The sequence below is a fragment of the Meles meles genome, chromosome 16 (genome assembly GCF_922984935.1).
Source record: "Meles meles chromosome 16, mMelMel3.1 paternal haplotype, whole genome shotgun sequence".
NCBI classification, from domain to species: domain Eukaryota; kingdom Metazoa; phylum Chordata; class Mammalia; order Carnivora; family Mustelidae; genus Meles; species Meles meles.
In genome coordinates, this window is record NC_060081.1 from 30,657,327 (window position 1) to 30,677,412 (window position 20,086).

General features: G+C 49.7%; 1 protein-coding gene and 1 long non-coding RNA gene across 3 annotated transcripts in view; both read right to left on the reverse strand.

The window, feature by feature from the left end:
* Positions 1 to 1,418: 1,418 nt before the first annotated feature.
* On the reverse strand, positions 1,419 to 3,969 carry LOC123927167 (ral guanine nucleotide dissociation stimulator-like). Of its 2 annotated transcripts, XM_045981675.1 has the most exons (4): positions 3,761 to 3,969; positions 3,231 to 3,305; positions 2,073 to 2,200; positions 1,419 to 1,875 (listed from the first exon to the last, which is right to left on the reverse strand). In XM_045981675.1, the coding sequence occupies exons 1-4, from the start codon at positions 3,965 to 3,967 to the stop codon at positions 1,791 to 1,793; spliced, it is 495 nt and encodes a 164-aa protein (XP_045837631.1). In that variant the 5' UTR covers positions 3,968 to 3,969; the 3' UTR covers positions 1,419 to 1,790. The 2 variants fall into 2 exon arrangements, with proteins under 2 accessions (XP_045837631.1, XP_045837632.1); XM_045981676.1 differs by lacking the exon at positions 3,231 to 3,305.
* Positions 3,970 to 6,522: 2,553 nt separating this feature from the next.
* Positions 6,523 to 20,086, reverse strand: part of LOC123927177 — a 43,953-nt gene continuing 30,389 nt past the window's right edge. The window contains exons 2-5 of the long non-coding RNA XR_006815364.1: positions 16,946 to 17,468; positions 10,192 to 10,299; positions 8,470 to 8,704; positions 6,523 to 7,857 (exon numbers count right to left, since the gene is read on the reverse strand). This is a non-coding gene — a long non-coding RNA (uncharacterized LOC123927177). The remainder of the gene's footprint in view (positions 7,858 to 8,469; positions 8,705 to 10,191; positions 10,300 to 16,945; positions 17,469 to 20,086) is intronic.

Consider the following 20,086-nt stretch of genomic DNA (forward strand, 5'->3'; position numbering starts at 1 on the left):
TCCTTTATGCTCCTGCCCAAATTGCCCTATAGCCGCACCCACCTCCCCTCCAGCAACCCTCTGCTTATTTCTCAGGTAAGAGCCTCTTATCCTTTTTCTCCCTCTTTGGTGGCTTCCCATTCAGTTTTCCCTCCCTTCCCCTGTGATTATCAAATTGCTTCATGAATAGGTGGAACTTAAGACCCAGGCAGGGGACCACAGTGGGCTTTCTTTCAGTGATGTTATTTTGTATCTTTCCATGTTTGACTGCATTTCCCTTTTCCAGAGAAATGACCCATTCCACTGATGTGTCCTTTGTGTCTGGAGGGACGGGGGTTCTTCACTCTTGCTCAGTGAGTTGGGATCCTGAAGTGGGTGTCAGGAGAACCTCCTCTGTGTTACTGTTCCATTGGTGCCATTGTGGGGCCTCTGTTTCCTTCTTTGTGTTATCCTACCCCCCCCCCTTTTTTCTTAAGAGTCTATTTTGTCTGGATAGAGGTATGCCTACCCTTGTTTTCTTTTGCATCCATTTGCATGACAGATGCTTCCCCTCTGCTCAGTTTACATCTGTGTTTTGTTCTACTGGGTCAGTTCAGACAAGTGATTGAAACATGCATGTGACACGTGGTGGATGTTGGGAGACCAGGGACGTCAGAACCACCTGGACCTAACAGTCCCCTTGGCCAGCAAGGAGAGTGTGGGAATCTTTGGTCAACATATGAACGTTTATCCTGGCAAAAGTGAACCAATCTCTGCTCCATCAGTCCTCAGCCAGGGAGCAGTGGCTACCATGGACCTGACCAAGAGGCTGGGGCATGGAAGGCACTGCTGCCTTATCAAGAACTGTGTAAGAAAATACAGTATGGCTGGACATCCTAGCTCCTAGGTCAGCATAGATGTGAACAGAGCCAGGCCCAGTGGTGGCCCCAAATGTACACCTCACGGTTTCTTATTTTCCCCAGCAGATCCAAAAAGAGCAGGGAAACAGAATCCAGAGATCATAGACAATGATCCCAGGAGGACTGCAATCTTCATAAAGCATGAACCTGGAGAGCTTAAAGGGAAACTGTGTCCAGAATGTTCTGCCTGCCCTTCTTCCATTGACAAAATATCTTCCTTGGGTTTTGTGTCTTTCGCAAGAGGGACTGGATCTCTTTACATGTTTTTCCCCACTTAGTGCTGATGTAATTCCAGAGACTGAAGTCGACAACTGTCAGTTCCAAATACTGGGTCCAAACCAAAACAAACACAAGTATAAACACCGTATCCCAAAGGAAAGAAGACATAGTCCTCCTTGCTTTAGAGTGGAGAAAAACAGCCCCTCTCCTTGGCACCACATATTTCTGGAGAGTGTAAGGCATGCTCATGGACTCTCCAGTTCTGTGTTTGTTGCCTTCCTGGGAAAGGACCTGCAACCTCTCTATCGCAGGGGCTTTAAGGCTGTCTCTGCTGTTGGCTCAGATACCTGACACTGAAATAAACCTGTCCTCTGAGGAAAGTGGATTTGGAGGTGCCACATGTAGCTAGTGAGGAGGGCTGGCACTTCGTCTACCTACCACTTTGAAAAGCTGATGACTCCTTAAGATTTTTGGATTCAGGAAGCAATAAAAGAGTCTCTACAAGTTGCACAGTACTGTAGGAAGTATAAGAACCAAGCACACTCATGGGCTAGAAGAGGAGAAAAATATAAACCTTTTAAATATATTAAATATTGCCGCCCCCACAATAAGTCATTAGTTGAGAGGAAGGGGCATTGTGCAGATGTGGCCCATGCAGCACAAGTACTCCAGCTGCTGAGGGGGAATCCTTGCTCAGTCACTGGCAATGGGGTAAGCTTGATGTTGGCTGTGGCCAGTTGTCCTGGCACTTGTGTTCTGCTGGCAGGACAGGACGTAGCTAGGGACAGAGAGACACCTGTAATCTGAACAGCAGCTTGCATTCAGGAGTCCCTGCCAGGGTTTTTCCACAGCTGGTGTCTGGCTTCTCAGCAAGGAGGCGTGAGGCTGCCCAGGGAGCCCTAGAAGAAGGATCCCAGGCGGGGCCAGCAGAAAGAGTCCACCCCAACCCTCACGCAGCTCCTGAATGGGCCTCACGTCTCATCCTCGCTGAGCCGCTCCACAGACCAGAACCAGGCCGTGAATGGATGCTGGGGCTCTAGGCAGTAATTCTCTGCCACTGCCTGGAGCAACATGATATCAGTGAGGACTCGGTATTCCTGAGCCTGGAGAGAGGCACAGGATTCACACCAAGCCTGGGTGGGGAAGCTACAGGATCAGGTGAAGGCTGAGCAGCAGGACAGGGGACTGGTCCTGGGTCTTGGCACACATGGCCACGCTCCTGCATGCAATTTCCTCTGGTTCCAAACTGTACTCAGAAGCAAATAGAATTAGCCCCTCCCTGGGATGTTCTACTTGACGCCTTTTCTAGATCCCTACTGACTCACTAGATGGGTCTTCCACCTCTTTCTTAGCATCTTATCCCAGGAAATGTGAGATGGATGGAAGGGGATGAAGCAATGGACTATTCTTCCCAAGGGTGTCTCTGATAGGGGCTGCCTCCCCCTCTCTACAGGAAGTGCCATGTATGCTCCCCTTATTCTTTTTGGAGTAGTTGATCTCATTCCCCTGTAAGGAAACAACCATTTCTCCTTAGAAATAGCAGCTGGTTAGGACTAGCACCTTACACACTCCCCTTCTTAGGCTATGTGTTGGCCAGGACACAGGAGGGGGCCGCTGAGACACTAAAAATGAGACTGGGGTCTATGGCAAGCCCTTGGGTCCAGAGAAAGGAAGATTTGTGATCCTTAAAAGGGCTCCAGGTCTGCACCCTGAAGCACAACATTCTGGGATGACATAAGGGAGCTTCAGAAGCCTCAGCAGGCAGGAGTTTACGGGTTTCTGACGTGTTTTTGATGTGCTGGGTCCTAACTTCACTCTCCACCATAGGCAAGCTCTGAGGGAGAGGCTGGGGCGCATTCACACAGAGCGCATGAAGCTTTGCTTTCTGGAAGCTCTGGTGCTTCACCAGTTTTGGGCACTCGTCTAGGTGCAGACTCCCTTCCCTCAGCACTGAGCTGTGCAAGAGACCCCTGTTCACATGGGCGGCTGTGAGGCTGTCGGGAGGAGAGGTTTCCTAAGTACACAGAGCTCAGTGCTCAGTACAATACTGTGCTCCCAGTTCACTCAGTACAATACTGTGCTCCCAGTTCACTGGACTATGGTTTTTCCTCCACGATCCTCAGGCTCACATACCTTCAGGTAGTCCTCCATTGCAGTTTCCAACATAAAGAGGTCAGTGAGGAAAGTGCCAAGGTATGGGACGACACCCTGTGTCATGAGAGGTAGGTTTGGGATGAGTCCCTGCTCTCTGGTGCCCACAGGGGCCCTCCCCTGAAAAGGCTTCAGTGTCCTGGTCCACACCAATTTCCCACATGGAAGGGCCTAGGAACCTTAGTTGCTTCCCCTCGATTCTCTTTCCTCTAACCCTCCCAGAATATCAGACTCCTCTTAATCTCCTCCAGGGCCTGCTTTTTGAAATTCAAAAATAGCAGGGTATGGAGTCCTGGGCCCCTCCCCAGCCACAAATGCATTCTCTACCCAGACTGCTAGACTACCTCATCCTGGTCACCTGGAAAGTGGAAAGAAGATATTGAGGAACTGTGGAGACAGGAGTTGGGAGCTGGAGTCGCACGCCCCACCTCTCCTGATTAGGAGGCTTCCAGCCATCAGGGAGGAGCCCCTCTCCCCTGACCTTGGAGGCCCTGTCCCTCATGCACACTCACCTTCTTCAGCAGTCCCTTCCACGCTCTCTGCAGCTGCCTCACCAGGGTGGCAAGTTTATTCGAGGGCTGCTCCTGGAGGGCCAAGGACAAGATCCTTGAGAGCAGAATAGCCTCAGTCCCCCGGCGCCCATTGTCTTTGACTTCAGACCCTAGACATCCAACATAAGTCGGCTGATACTGATGCTCCATTCTCCTAAAGTATCTCATGAGTCCTTCTAGAACAATCTCAGCTCCCCCATTCAGTCCATGTGGGACCTGGAGCTTGGAGCCTGACCTCCCTAAGATTGTTTTCTCATGGGCAGAAGGGAGAACACCAACTACTTCCTACGGTTTCCTGAGGACTCAGGATCCTATTACGATCATCATTTTTGTGGCCCCAAACCCATCCCCACTCCATCTGTGAGCAGAGGCCTGTCCTCTGGGCTGTCCACGTCCATAAGGGCACCCATGTAGACCATCTCAATGGAAACATTGAGACCTGAAGTCTAGACTAGAGAGTCTGGATGGGCAACACCAGCTTGATCCAGCCCCAGGGGGAATCCTCTACCCAGGCTGTCAGCACATTCATGCCAAAGGCTTCTGCTCCCCGAGGAATGCTTCAGGTCATTCGCTACTTCATCCACACATGATCATGCCTCCTCACACCCATCCTCTCCTTCTAGCCCTGCACTTTCCATGCTACCTTGATGAGTAGTTTCCTGCCCTGGGGTTGTCATCTCTACAGAGCTTTGTGAATGTGTGAGAGCTCTTCCTGAAGAGAGGGAAAGAAGTTAGGCTCAGGGGAGACATAACGTGGCAGGGTAGAGTGCGAGTCCTTTTTCTTGGAGAACCCCCACATGTCCAATGGGCTGGCTGAGGGTTTTCTCTGGGCTCCTCTGAGCACTGAGGTCTTTGTAGGACATGGGAGGGAGTTCTCCTGGGCGTCCTCCTGGGCGTCCCTTCCCCGCTTAATTGAACAGCTCGGTTTGGGTGGGGTTTTGGTTGAACCATGGGCAGAGAGGTCAGTGGCTGCCAAGTCACCGCATGGAAATATGGAATTCAGCTCAGCCCACAGTAGGGCATGGAGGAAATTGGATTTCTCCAGCAGGAGGCAGGGTGGCCTGTTCCCAGGAAGGCTGAGAGAAGCAGCCCCAGGCCCAGGTCCTTTGGTCAGGGTTTGCTGCCTCCCAGGAGGTCCAAGCTGACTGAGGGGGAAAAGGACAGGCCTGTGGGAGATCCCCCCTCCATCCTGGTCCCTCCCTGGAGAGAAGCCTACTCACCTGGAAACGTTGTCCCATGTCCTCTTCAGGTGGTGAATGGAGACACTCTGCAGAGCTGTGAGGATGGCATGCAGGGAGCAGAAGTTCCCCAGAATCTGGCAGGCCAGGGGGAGGGGAGAGGAGGAGCTGTCAGTGGGAGAGCAGGAGCCCTAGATGCTCGAGAGCCTCAGTGCCCCCCTCAGTTTATGGACACCCCCCCCCCCCGGATGAAGCTGATGACCATGGAGCTGCAGAAGGGCACAGGGCAGCCCCAAAGAGGAACACTGCTGGAGAGAGGGAGGATGTTCCTTCACTGCAAAGAAGGAGTCACGTAGGAACTGAGCGTCCCAATGTTGGGCCATGTGAGTGAAGGTCAGCATACCCCTGGGAAGAAGAGCCTAGGGACCACAGGTCTTAGAGCAGGGTCTTTAGCCCTGAGAAGGGAGAAAGACAGAAGAGTAGTTCCCGAGGCTCCGGAGAGTCTCAGGGAGTGGGGCCTCCCATACCATACCTTGGCCACCCGGATCCAGTGGTCCACCACCATGGCCCTGTCCTGGGCTGTCATGCTTGGGTTTCCAAGGCACGTGGTGATGATGCAGCTGGCCACAGCATTAAACTGGGCGATGGTGGCCCAGACTGTCGGTGCCAGGTGCTTGTTGTCAGGCCTGTTCCTCCGGGACCAGATGGAGCCCAGGCACTGATGGGGCACTACCTTCTTGAACAGCTCCTAGGGGACAGGCGGAGGTTTTTTGAGCCACACACATGTTCACACATGCAAGACTCATGTCCTCGGGAGGTGTCCCAGGTCAGAGCGGGAGATCAGGAGGCTGCGAATGTGGCCTGAGACTGCTTAGAGAGCCTGGATTTCATGCCACTCTTTTTCTCTGAGAGAAGTCATTGCCAGTTGCCTAAGGAACCAAGAGAGGCAAGGGAAGAGAGGAAGGCATGTGCATGCTGATAGTTCCATGTCCAGGGGGCCGCTCCAAGAGGAGATCCCAAGGGGGCATCTTCTCATCCACATGCTCATCCGTGCGGTCCCTGTCTCCTTTCAGATGCCCATTCTCACATGGTGAGAACAGGCTATCCCTGTTTAACCTGTCCTTAGGGACACATCAGATGCCTAATCCAGATTGAGGGTGCTCAGGCTCCCAGGCAGATGTTTGGGCGACCCATGGACATGACTGAACACAGGAGCTGCTCCCCTCCCCCTGAGGGACCAGAGCCTTCCCATTTATGGTCTCTCGCTTCTGACTCATTGCATGTATATGGTACCTCTGCCTCAGTCCTTCTCAGTGTCTGTCTCCACAGTCTGCAGCTGGACAGTGATTGCTCAGGTCTAAAAACCCTAATTGGTTTGTTGTTTAGGGCTGCAACTGAGACCTGGCCCCATATCCTGGGAGTCCACGTCAGGGAAAAGCAGGTATAGGGCAGCTGAGAGCAGAAGAAAAGCCGGCCCTTCCCTCCTACCCTGGGGGCCCCGCTGCTCACCGCATCCATGAAGGTGAGTTGCTCTGCCACCAGCTTGGGAGGAAAGTCCAGGAGGTCAGGTTCCTTCTCCTTGAGCTGGTTCTTGGGTTGGCAGGATGCCTCTGCGGCTGGAGTGGGCTCAGCGGCAACTGGGACAGCTGGAGTAAAAACTCCCAGGCAAGCCGATGGCCCAGCTGTCCGTGCCTCAGGACCTGGCAACCATTCATCACATAGGAGCCCCTGTTTCAGAACGTTCTGGAGCAGCCAGTGGAGGGGAGGCTGGCTCGGACCCTGAAGGTGATGGCTGATGCAGAGCCAAGGTTGCCTCTCTCTCCATGGGAGACTCTTTGGCTGACTCAGCTGCTGGAATGAGTCACATAGCCGACACGGGGGTAGCAGAAAGGGAAAGGTTCAGCCACATCACTGACATTCCATGGGCCTTTCCCTCAACGGGACAGATCCCATGGCCTTTCAAGGAGTACCCAGACCATGAGCCCCATCCCGGTTGGCCTTCCCAGCTTGCAATGCCCCTTACTCTCCGCCTCAGTCTCTGCGAACTGCAGAAGTTCCCACTGCCTCAGCAGAATGGAGGCATGGATGTTCATGTCCCAGTCATGCCAGGTGAGGTGCACATAGGCCCCCTTGACCTCCAAATGGGCACCGTGCGGGGATTGCCCTATATCCTGCCACGTCTGCTCAGGCCATGTTCCCAAGATGGGACACAGAGTGCTGGGGAAAGTCATATGTGGAGCAGAGACAGGGACCTGTACTTTCCTTCCCCATGCTACTCCCACAGCAACATTCTTTCTGTGTGGGCCCCACAGAATGGGCCCAGCCCACATCCAACCACTCTGGAGCTGTCTTTGTTGACTGCTGACCAGGTGGGATGAGGGACCTCCCATAGTCTGTCCTTTGGTCCCTCAGTCATACATCCTTCATGCAGACCAGTATCTGTGTTTTGGTTGGAGGCCAATGGGTGAGTGGTCTGGTCTCCACACCTTCTGTTCTTGGCCCCACTTATATTGGTCAGTGGAGGTGGATATGGATAGCAGCAGACAGCACAAGAACGGACCATCCATGGGACAGTTATTGTAGGCACCAACTAAGCCCACAATGGGCTCTGCTTCCCATAGAGCTTGGCATCCCATCCACAGCTCTCTTGGACTCATTGGCTTCTTTAGAGGATGCCACCCCATTAAGCTCTCCCATGGAAGTCAAGAGTTCTGGGAGATCCATCGTTCTGAACGTCCTTCACCAGTAACAACACCTGTCGCCTCCCACCCTGCTCTGTGGAGGCAGCCGGCCCTCCTTTGGCACCCAAAGACCTATCCTGTTCTTCCTTGATCGTAGAGTGCATCCTCATGGTCCCAGTAGAGGTGGATCCATTCATCCCTAGAGTAGGTCACAGAGATACCCCATTTTATGATTGCTAGACATGCATGCTTAGGATGTGGAGAGTGCCTATCTGACCCTAGGATGAGAATTGAGACCCAGACATTGTCTCTACTTTACCCATTCACTGCTCTTGGTGACTAGAGAGTGCCTGCATTCCTAGGTGCTTAAGAACCATGACTGAATGAAATCATCCCAAACAAGACTTTGCAAATCCTGAGTTGCCCTTGGGCTGCTATGTCTGCTCCCAGTGTATCCTTGCCCTGTGCACATAAAAGACCACAGTCAGGACCAGCTAGATGGCATCTCAGAGGTCCTTTGCCAATATGAAAGCTTCCAGCTTTCCATTTCCTTTCCATAGACCCAGAAGGACCAGAGGCCTGTGAGGGTTGAGCCTGAACGTGTCTTCCCTAGAGAGAGAAATGTTAAATGGGAAGATGGCTAGCATATCCAGCAGCCCTTTCTACAGATCTGGTCCCCAGAGAAGCACATGCCATGTTTCCTCCCATGACTTCTTCCAGTCACCCTATGAGGTTAATCTTCTTAGCACCCCCACTTTTCAGGAGAGGAAAGGGAAGGTCAGAGAGGTGCAGTGACATTCCCAAGACTTACAACTTGTAGACGGAAGGCTCCCCCTTGTGCTGGCTATGGGGTTGGCACTCATCTATTGAACTGCTGATCCAGGACCTGCTGGGCTGACCTGAACATCTGATAGATGGAGCACATTGTTGCGATGTTTGGGAAGCTTCTATCCAGGAAGAATAGGAACAGGGATTGTCCTCATTCTGCACTGCGCCTTCTCTGAGCACCAGTATCGTGCAGGCCTCAACAGGGTCGGGGATGATTCCTTTTCCAGCAGGCAGACAAGAGGGTGGAATGGGGGGGGGGGGCAAAGTAGTTAGCTTCAATGCCATCAACCACCAGAAGTAGCAGGGTCTGGATCTCAGACTGCATCCTCCCATCCCTTTGGGAACTTGTGCAAGAAGAGGGACTTGAATGCCCACCCAGAAAAAAGGGTCTAGGCTGAAAACATAAAACCAACTGTTTGTAGGCTTCCAAAGGACCATCTAGGCTTAAATGTACTGGTGACTTCAACACATGCTGTTAGCTGGACAATAATGGCTTGTCTGTCTCTTCACAGCCTGTATGAAGAGCTGTATGTATGCCTTGGAGTCATGAGGAAGGAAACCTACAGTCGAGAGGAGAAAAGAGAGGTTGAGAATCTCCAAGGTTGCTCAAGATCATCAGCGTTGGGCCTGAGAACTGTCCAAAGCATGGACTGCATGGCATTTCACCTATACTGATGAGGCTTGGCCTGTTGCTGTCAGGGGACGAAAGGTTCAGGGGGAAATCACGTTCCTTGGCAGGCCCCAGGGCAGCTAGTTGTGTCTAGTCTGGGTTCTGGCCTTGCGCTAATCATCTCTGGGTCCTGAGACTGGCCATGAACCTGGACCCGTTTTCACTCTAGTCCAGCACTGGATGTTGTTGGCGGCCTGAGTTCCCTGGTGTTTGTCAAGGGAGATGGGGTAGCTGAAGCCTTGCAGCAGCTCATGCCAGATGTCCTGGGTGGAGCTCTGAGAAGACAGAGCCAGCTACCTGGGCCAGGAGGCATCAGAGTCCTTCCACCCAATCTTTAGGTCTAACTTCTGGCAGATGGATCGACCCAAATCATCTGTGAGGACCCTTAAGGTGCCCGTTCCTTGCAGCATTGCTGGAATGGCAACCAAATTGAGTCACGTCAACTTCCAGCAGCCTTGAAAGACTGAGTCACTGTGGCAGACCACCTCCTTTTGGGGGGACTGTGAAGACCTAGAGGGAAACAGCTTGTGAGCTGGTGGACCTCCAAGGATTCTATATGTTCTGAGAGATGATACCTTCCAGAAAGACCTATAGAATGGCTTGATCCCACTGTCCCTTTCCTAGGTTTAATCACCCTATCTGGTATGAGGATTTAGAAGGGCATGGGCCAGTTCTCCAAAGACAGCAGAGCTGGGTTCTCCACAGGTTAGCTGGCATGAGTAGGGAAAAACATAAAACCAGTGCAAAAAGGCAAAGATACTCAGGGCTTCATGAAAAGCAACACAAGGCCAAAGGAAAGAAAACAACTGCCCTCCAAACCATGGAAAAAATTCACTCTCTTCTCTACCAGTCCCATGGAGGTGAAGAGGGTCTTTCTCCCTTACCCCATAGCTGGTGGCAGATATGCGGAGGTTTGGGTTACTTTGGGGTTGAGTCTGTGGGATACTCAAGTGGAAACACTATTGGAAGGACACAGGTTTGTCCCTATATTTGAGTGTGGGCCCTGGTTGTGGAAAACCCTCTTCCCATTCTCACCTCAGAGCAGCACTAATCCTGCTTGGCCTGGGACAACTGACCCTTGTCCAGCAAGTTGGCGTCGTTGAAGTCCCCAGTCAGCTCATTCACAATCTCTGGGGTTCAGCTCTGAAAATGCAGTGCCACACAGATACAAGGCCAAGAGCCATTAGCAGCCTCCTGGGACATTGCCACAAGGGGACACCCCCATTAGACGCCGTGTTCTCTAGTTCAGGCTAAGAGGGATGGCTGAAAAGACATATAGGAAGGATGTAGCCAGAGGACACTCTAAGGCTCATGACTACCATGAGCCTTATCATTGTGTCAGCCCTCACCTTCTCATCCTGCCTGCTATGACCTGGGGTATGAACATGACAGATGGGTCCAACCTCCAACACCAGGCAGCTTGCTTCTGCCCATGAAGGTCATGTCCCTCATCCCCTGTCCCCACTTCTACAAACACACACACAGATGCCCACACAGTAAGGGACAAGTGCAGTGGGCCCTCTAAGGTGGGACCACAATTGTTGCCAGCTCTCCAATGGGCTTCCTAGAGCTGCCTTGTGTTACCTGTTGGTGTCTCCTGCCCCATGAATAGAAGCTTCAGAAAAGAGGGCTGAAATACTGTCTGCAACTGCAACTGTCTCTGGTTCTGGGCTCCCCTGGGCCCAGCACCCCTGGAAGTAGGAAGAAAACAACTGAACATCGTGTTCTGTCAAAGGTCTCCACTCACATGTGCTGGAGAGCAGGTTGCCCTTTGAAATGGGTGCCTGGTTACCAGAGTTCTAAGATCAGTTGGGGCATATCATTAAGGATGTGAGGTCACCCTTTCAGGATTCTAATACCTGGGGCCCTTCGTTCAGTCACACCTCTCCGTAGCCCCTTCAGTTGACTCTTGACCTCTCTTCCCCGGGACTGTACACAATGAGCCCCAAATGCCAGAGGCACCATTCTCTGGAAATGGCCCTCAGGTCCTCCCTTTCAGGAGAAAGAGCTGAAGTCAAACCTTTGTTCTCTTTCCTTTCCCACTTCTGTGTCCTCAATCATTCTGTCTCGCCTAGTGCCCACATTCCCAACCTGCATAGTGGGGACCAGGGAGAATCTACTTCTTTGGGACATCTTGGGGGTGTGTGGAGATCGTATTTGTGGTATGTGTGCAATGGTATCACAGGAATCAGAGGTACACATTGAAGGCCAGAAGAATTGCAAGAAGGGATGGGACTTGGCCTGGATGAATGCTCCCAGGAGTCCTGGGTCCCGGCTTTGTGTCATTTTGGAACCATCCCTTTCCTTCTTGGCGTCATTATACTGGGGCACCATGATGGGGTGGAAATGCTTAGCGAGTGGCTTCTGAGCCTCGGGATATACTCAATGTGATGAAATAGCATGCCTCGTGCGTCTCCAGATGTCATGTAAAGAGTTTCGCACTTCCTAGTTACTTTTCTCATGTTCCACTTCTCCCTTGTTCCTCTTTTCTTCTCTCACCCTGAAGCAAAAATACAGCCCAGGTGGTTGGGGCTGGCATCAATCGAGGCTCACAGTGCCAGGAACGGAGTCAGTGGCAAGGACAACATGCGCCCAGATACTCAGATTCTGAGTCGAATGGCTCCCTGAATGATGGGTGCTAACTTGGGGGAAAATCTTTTGCTAGTCCAGCCTCAGTCACAACCACGGGCTCAGAAGAACTGTGGTCCCTAGGCTCTTCATCCCAGGGGCATGTTGACCTTCACTCGCATGGCCCAACACTGGGACAATCAGTTCCTACGTGACTCCTTCTTTGCAGTGAAGGAACATCCTCCCTCTCACCAGCAGTGTTCCTCTTTAGGGCTGACCTGTGCCCTTCTGCAGCTCCCTGGTCATCAGCTTCATCCAGCGGGGGGGGGGGGTGCTGTAAACTGAGGGGTCACTGAAGCTCCCGAGCATCTAGGGCTCCTGCTCTCCCACTGACAGCTCCTCCTCCTCCCTCCCCCAGGCCTGCCAGATTCTGGCGAACTTCTGCTCCCTGCATGCCATCCTCACAGCTCTGCAGAGTGTCTCCATTCACCGCCTGAAGAGGACATGGGACAACGTTTCCAGGTGAGTAGGCTTCTCTCCAGGAAGGGATCAGGATGGAGGCAGGATCTCCCACAGGCCTGTCCTTTTCCCCCTTGGTCAGCTGGGACTTCCTGGGAGGCAGCAAACCCTGATCAAAGGACTTGGGCCTGGGGCTGCTTCTCTCAGCCTTCCTGGGAACAGGCCACCATGCCTCCTGCTGGAGAAATCCAATTTCCTCCATGCCCTACCGTGGGCTGAGCTGAATTCCATATTTCCACGTGGTGACTTGGCAGCCACTGAACTCTCTGCCCATGGTTCAACTAAAACTGCACCCAATCCAAGCTGTTCAATTAAGCGGGGAAGGGACGCCCAGGAGGACGCCCAGGAGAACTCCCTCCCATGTCCTCCTCAGAGGAGCCCAGAGAAAACCCTCAGCCAGCCCGTTGGACATGTGGGGGTTCTCCAAGAAAAAGGACTCGCACTCTACCCTGCCACGTTATGTCTCCCCTGAGCCTAACTTCTTTCCCTCTCTTCAGGAAGAGCTGTCACACACTCTCAAAGCTCTGCAGAGAAGACAACCCCAGGACAGGAAACTACTCATCAAGGCAGCACAGAAGGTGCAGGGCTAGAAGGAGAGGACGGGTGTGAGGAGGCATGATCATGTGTGGATAAAGTAGGGAATGGCCTGAAGCATTCCTCGGGGAGCAGAAGCCTTTGGCATGAACGTGTTGACAGCCTGGTCTGAAGATTCACCCTGGGGCTGGGGCTGTCTGGCTCTATTCACATCTATGCTGAGTTAGGAACTAGGATGTTCAGCCATCCTGCATTTCCTTACGCAGTTCTTGGCAAGGCAGTGGTGCCCTTCAGGACCCACCCTCTTGGTCAGGTCCATGGTAGCCACTGCTCTCTGTCTGGGGTCCGATGGAACAGAGACTGGTTCTCCCATGCCAGGATAAAGTTTCATACACTTGACCAGAGAATCCTCACACTCTCCTTGCTGGCCAAGGGGACTGTCAGGTCTGGGGGTTCTGAAGTTCCTGGTCTCCAACATCTACCAGGTGACACACCCATGTTCCACTCACTTGTCTGAAATGGGGAACTCACCTGACCCAGTAGACCAAGACACAGATGGAATGGGAGCAGGGGAGAAGCATCTATCATGCAAATGGATGCGAAATGAAGCATGGTAGGAATACTTCTATCCAGACACAACAGATAAAAAAGGGGGAGGTAGGAAGACCCAAAGAAGGACACTACTTCATCATAATGGAGACCATGGAATAAGAGCGAACATCATGAAATATTTAGACACCCAACATAGGGGCACCCAAAGGCATCCAACAGTTCATAACAAACATAAAGGAACCTTGACAGCAATACCATACAGTGGGGGACTCTAACACCCCACATCTATTAATGGAGACGTGATCCAAACTGAGAATCAACAAGGAATCAATGGTTTTGAGGGATGCACTCATTTGAACACATAGATGCAGAACCTTCCACCCTGAAACAGCAGAATCCGTAGTGCTTACAAGTGCACATGGAACATTCTCCAGAATAGATCACACGTTAGGGCACAACCCAAGTCTCAACAAACTCCAAAAGATGGATATCATACCATGCATCATTTCTGAGCATGACACTATGGAACTCCAAATGAACCCCAAGAGCAAATCTGGAGAGACCATGAATCCATGGAGTTTAAATTACATGCACCCAACAAGGACTGGGTCAACCGAGAATCCAAAGAGGAAATCCAAAATTCAATGGAAGCAAAAGGACAAGCCAAGGGTCCCCAAACTTGCAGATACAGTGCAAGGGAATCGAAGAAGACAGGATCCAGCACCACAAGAAAAATCCCCAATACTGTAAGCTGACACAAAAGGACCTAGCAAAAGTACAACACAGAGCTCCTGAGCAGTCGCTCAGTCTGGGCAAGTTGGAGCTCCTGCTGTTGGGTGCATGCTTAGCTTCCATCTCAACTCTAAGTCCCAGAATGGGGGGGGTATTTCCTTACTTCCAGAACCATCCCCACCAGGGCCACTGGGGAATCAACCTTTCAGGGGATTCTTGGCAGAGAGAAATTGCCAAAAAGGCCCAGGAAACAACCACCCCTTCCCTGCTGGTGGATCAAGGTGGCCAATTAGCTTTCCCTCTGTGGAACATTCCACAGTGCTTTTGGGGGGATGATCCTCTCAGGTTCTGATGCCCAGGGTATCATGGCAAAGTGCAGATTCCAATTGAGAAATCCTGGGAGGGACCTGACCCTTTGCATTTCCAGCATGCTCAGAGCTGATGCTTGGGCCACCAGTCCCTGGAGCACATGGAGAAACAACTTGTCAGCGGACCAGTGGACAAAATGTTCTCTCTTTCACCACAAAGAAGAGATTGATCAGCAACAGTCTGGCAGCCACAAAGAGGTGTTTGATTGTCAGGAAGATCAACAGCCAGGCAGGGCTTTGTCCACCCCCACAGGCCTCTCCTTCTGTTCTCCAGGGTATAGGGAGGCAGGATGGGAGGAAAGACAGTTTGTTCAGTGGAAGCTAAATCCTGAGCTTGAGTTCCTTTTGACCTAGTAGACTGGGTACTCCTAGGAGGCTTCCTCTCTGGCCTCTATGGAAGGCCATTCTAAACACCAGTGCTTGCTTCCCAAGTGCTGGGATCCTGGGCAGAAAGCGACGGAACACAAGAGAGTCACAGGGAAGTGACACAGTTTGATCATGAAAGCTTGGAGTTGTGAAAGACCATCTCTTGCCCTATGTTCCCTTGGTCAGAAACCTCTCAGCAACCACTCAGAGGATAGACAGGCAGGTACATAGCAGGGACGGGGATCCCTGGGAGCCACTGTCAACCGAACCTGGTGGTCTCTTCATCACAATTCACACAGACCAAGATACTGAGGTAAGACTTAACATCCGTGAGTGTTACGTTAACATAGGTTTTTGATTCATGGGTGACTTTTCAGAAACAGAAAAGAAGAATAAAGGGAATAAGGAAAGAGAGGCAATTAAAAAAAAACAGACTCAAATATAGAGAACATACTGGTGGGAACCAGGTGGGGGGATGGGTGGAAGAGGGTGGGGGATTAAGAGTACACTTATTGTGCTGAGCACTGAGTCATATACAGAAATCCTGAATCCCTACTGTTCACCTGAAACGATGAAATCCCTGAAGGTCAATTAGACTGTATTTTCAAAAATTTCTTTGAAAGATGGTATTAGGAGATCAAAGATGAGATTATGCTCTGAGAGTTTCATAATCAGGTCTCCTCAGGCTGAACATAAATGTACATTAAAGATCAATGAAAAAGTCCAAAGACAAATGTGAAGTCTGTTGATATGGAAAGGAAAGGGCCCACCTCTTTGTTCACAGAAATGATACCTTCTTATGCTATTGGCTGTTGTAAAAACATTTCACTCATGTCCCCTTGGATCTATGCTCCTCTGGTGTTTCCATTCTACTTGGTTGTGTGTCTTCATGAAGTAGTTGAAGGAATGATCCTATCCCTTGTTTCATGGACTAATCCATAGTTGGCTCTTTCTAGCCCCTGGAAGATTGGAGCTGGAGGGCCTTCTGGAAAACATAGCACAACTGGATCTCTCATCGTTTTCCAGAGAAGGAAAGGGAGGCCCCACAAGGGCACCAACAGAACAGTAACACAGAGGAGGTTCTCCCAACACCCGCTTCAGGATCCCAACTCACTGAGCAGGAGTGAAGAACCCCCGTCCCTCCAGACACAATGGACACATCACTGGAATGGGTCATTTCTTTGGAAAAGTGAAATGTGGACAAACATGAAAAGATACAAAATAACATCACTGAAAGAAAGCCCACTGTGATCCCCTGCCCTGGGTTTTAAGTCCCACCTGTGTGTGAAGCCATTTGATAATCACAGGGGAAGGGAGGGAAAACTGAATGGGAAGTCACCAGAGAGGGAGAAAAACGATGAGAGGCTCTTACCTAAGAAACAAGCAGAGGGTTGCTGGAGGGGAGGTGGGTGCGGCTATGGGGTAATTTGGACAGGAGCATAAAGGAGGGCATGCGATGTGATGAGCACTGGGGGTGATACACAACTGATGAATGATTGAGCACTACCTCGGAAGCTAATGAGGTACTGTATGGTGCCTAACTGACTTTCAACAACAACAACAACAACAACAACAACAACAACAAAATACAATCCAAAGTTCTGTGTTTTCTTGATTTTCAATGTGGAAAATACTGGATGATTTCTTGTCTTCCCTCCGGCAAGGGAATGAGACAGCCTATTCATGAGGAAGCAATTCTCAGGACACTCTACCTTTTTCAGCCCTAAAGAGGTTTTCAATCATGCTTTCACCAGTTGCAGTCCTTATGCCGTTCTAGTCTATTTGGAGCACTCTTGACAGGGGGGCAAGCACTTTTTTTTCTTCAAGGTGACTCACCCCAAGCAGTTAATATCCCTAGTTGCCACAGGAGTTACTACAGGTGTGCCCCCTCCATCCTTTACAAGGGCCTTAGTGCAAGTTTTCCAGAAAAGTGGTATGAACACTTGTGGCTGCAAGTTGGATCCTGGATGACGTCCATCCCTTTGTTCACCTGTGGGACTGGTAGGGGCAGTGTCTCCATCTCAGTCCGGGAGGTGCAAGAGCTCTCCAGCTCACCTTCAGACACGGCCCTCCCCTTTCTCCCATAGAAGAACCTGCAGAACTAAGTGATCATGAACTGGGAACACACAACAAGGGTACAAAGGTCTTACCTAAATTCAGCTCAGCATGGCAATGACAGGCTGGTCCCTCTTGGAGGTTGCTCCCAGTGTCCTTGAGTCATTTGAAACTTCTTGGTGACTGACTCCAGACAGTGGCTCACCATAATAGAGGGATGAGAAGTTCCTCGGAGACAGGTGTTACCACACCACTATCATCACCCTCTGTCGTGGAAGAAGTCTATGTCCCTCATCGGATTAAGAAACCTTTCAAACAGGACTGGAGCAGAGTGCAATAAAAGGCTCCCTTTGAAGAAGGCCTGAGATTGGGGACATGTCCAGTCATACATCTCACTGTTCCCATCACCACACAGGTGGTGTCCAAAATGGGCAGGGTACTATTTCCAGTACACAGCTCCTGCTCATCCACCGTGCCTATTCCTATCATCACGCCATCGCATCTGGTCAGGACCCCAGCTTCTGGCCTGTGCTTCTCCAGTTCATGCTGCTGCCTGCCTCCACCAATGATCCTGTTTCATCTCTGCATTTGGAGCTCCACAGCATTCATCTTCATCAGCTTCACAAAACAGAATGATTTCATGGATATGACATGCAAGGCACAGAATGGAAAAGAAAAAGAAACTCACACACTGGACATTCAGAATACTTAAAATCTTTGTAACTTGAACGACATTATCAACCAAGGGAAAGCATAGTCCAAAAGTCGGAAGAGCATGTTTGCAAACCATGTATCTGACAGGTTCTCAATAGCCACACTATCTAGAGATCCCAGAAACTCAACGACAATGACAACAACAGCAACAACAGAGAAACAAATCAAATGTGATGTGTGGGTGTACAAATGGGGAAGAGACATCACCTCAAAGCTAAGACGCATGGAAGGAAATTGGAAAGGATAGTTCCCATCACTAATTTTTTGGGAAATCCTATTTATAACAAGCAATGAGATACCATTATGCATCCATGAGGTTGACTACCCACAGAAGAATTAAAACGAAACCAAGCAAAACAAAACAAAAACAAAGTCTCAGGAGAAAGGGAAAGGTAAGTGTTGGCAAAGACATAGAGAAGTAGGAACCTTGGTGACTGGGTGTGGTAGAAATGTTTAATGGCATGGTTGTGAAATCAGTATGGCTGTTCTTCACAAAAATCAACTTCAGCAGGACACCTGGGTGGCTCAGTCTGTTGAGTGTCTGCCTTTGGATCAGGTCATGGTCCCAGGATCCTGGGATGGAGTCCCGCATTGGGCTTCTTGCTCAGCCAGGAGTCTGCTTCTTTCCTGCCTGCTCTGCCTGCCACTTCTCCTGCTTCTGCATGCTGCTTTCTCACACTGACAAATGAATAAATAAAATGCTTTTTAAAAATCAACTTTAGAACTACCATGTGTTTCAGTACTTGCCTTTCTGTGGTAGATACCCAAATTAATGAAGAGTATGGTCTTGATGACTTATCTGAGCACACCTTTTCATGACAACATTGTTCCTAAAAGCTAATCCATGAATGCAATCCATGTATCTGTCCAGGGAGGAACAGATGTTGTATATGCAGATATTGGGATAGTATTCATTCTGGAAAGAGGACGAAACATTGACATGCTCCACCCCATGGGTGAACCTTGAAGATAATATGCTAAGTGAGAGGAGTATGAATGAAGATACCAACTTTGACTCCACTCTTAGGACCTACCTAAAGTAGGTCCTTTCTGTTCCGAAGGACAGAAATTAGAATGGTGTTTGCCAAGGGCTGGAAGGGGGTGCTCATGGGAAGTCTGACTCATGCTAAAGAGGTTTGGATTGACAAGATGCAATGAGATGGGAAGGTAGGTTCCAGGGAGGTTGGACAAAGACATTAATGCTTTTAAGACATTTAGAATGTACTCCTTGAACTTCATGGACTTCATGACCTAACAATAAATTACACTGGAAAGTGTAATTTGCTAAGATGGAGAAATGAACACAGGACCATTTCATCTGGCCATTTATAACCTTCCAGGTAGGTCCTATCTCAGCCATTTGATTTCAGCCATTTTCCTTGAGACAACTTGGAGCAAACAAAATGTTGTCCTTCTGTGCCTACTTCAAGGTTTAAAATCAGAATTGCCTAAAACAGGACAACTTTATGCGAGAAGGTAATTTTCAGAGTTAATGTCTTGAGACATTTTATTCCTTGGTCATGTTTTGAAACAAAACCCAAATTGAACATTCTACTTCATTACTGGAATTTCATTCACTGATTTTTCAACTCAGAACCCAGTGTTGATGCACGTGGCATGGATGTTACTATGCCTATCATAATCTACCGACTTTAGGTTCTGCTGTTTTCAGTTTGGTTTACTTGTCATTCCTTTGCCACGTCAACTTTCCTGAGGCTCATTATGAATGGTAAAATATCTTTGGACCCAGTTTTATTGAAAGAATTGACTGAGCACTCTGCACGTCTCAGCTACACAATGTAATGATTTCATTTTCCTAGGCTCTAAAATGATGACCAGAATAAGTTGAGTTGACCACCATCATCTCTTAGAGATACAAAGAGAAAGGAAAGAGCAAAGAAAGGAAAGGTTCTTCTTTGGGTCATGAGAACTCTCAAAATTGGCTCTCTTAACACCTCTCAAATACGCCATAGAGCAGTATGAACTATAGTTATAAGTTTGTACATGACATCCTTCTTATATCTTTCTCTTACAACTGGAAGTTTGTAGCTCTCCATGATTCCCTCAATCCCTGCCCCACCCCCCGCACTATGCTTATGGTTCCTTCAATCTGAAGGCTTTTGCTGAGTTCATTTTTCTCCTTTTCTCTTCTTGGTTTCAGATTCCATGTAGAAGGGAAAAATACATCTTGTAGTATCTTTCTATATCTCTATCCCTGCATACCTTAGTATTGGCCTTCCTCTCTCTCATTTATTTCATGTGGCTTAAAAGTCCAGGTGTCATCACATTTGCCATGATTTCCTTTCCTTATGAATGAATAATATCCTAATATAGATTTAAACTCTTCTTTACCCAGTCATCACTAATGGGCATGGTTGTTTACAGTGTCTTGTCTGTTGTAATTAATGCTTGAAGAAGAAGAAGAAGAAGAAGAAGAAGAAGAAGAAGAAGAAGAAGAAGAAGAAGAAGAAGAAGAAGAAGAAATAATAGTCTTTGAGCGTGGAGGTGGGTGCACAGATTTC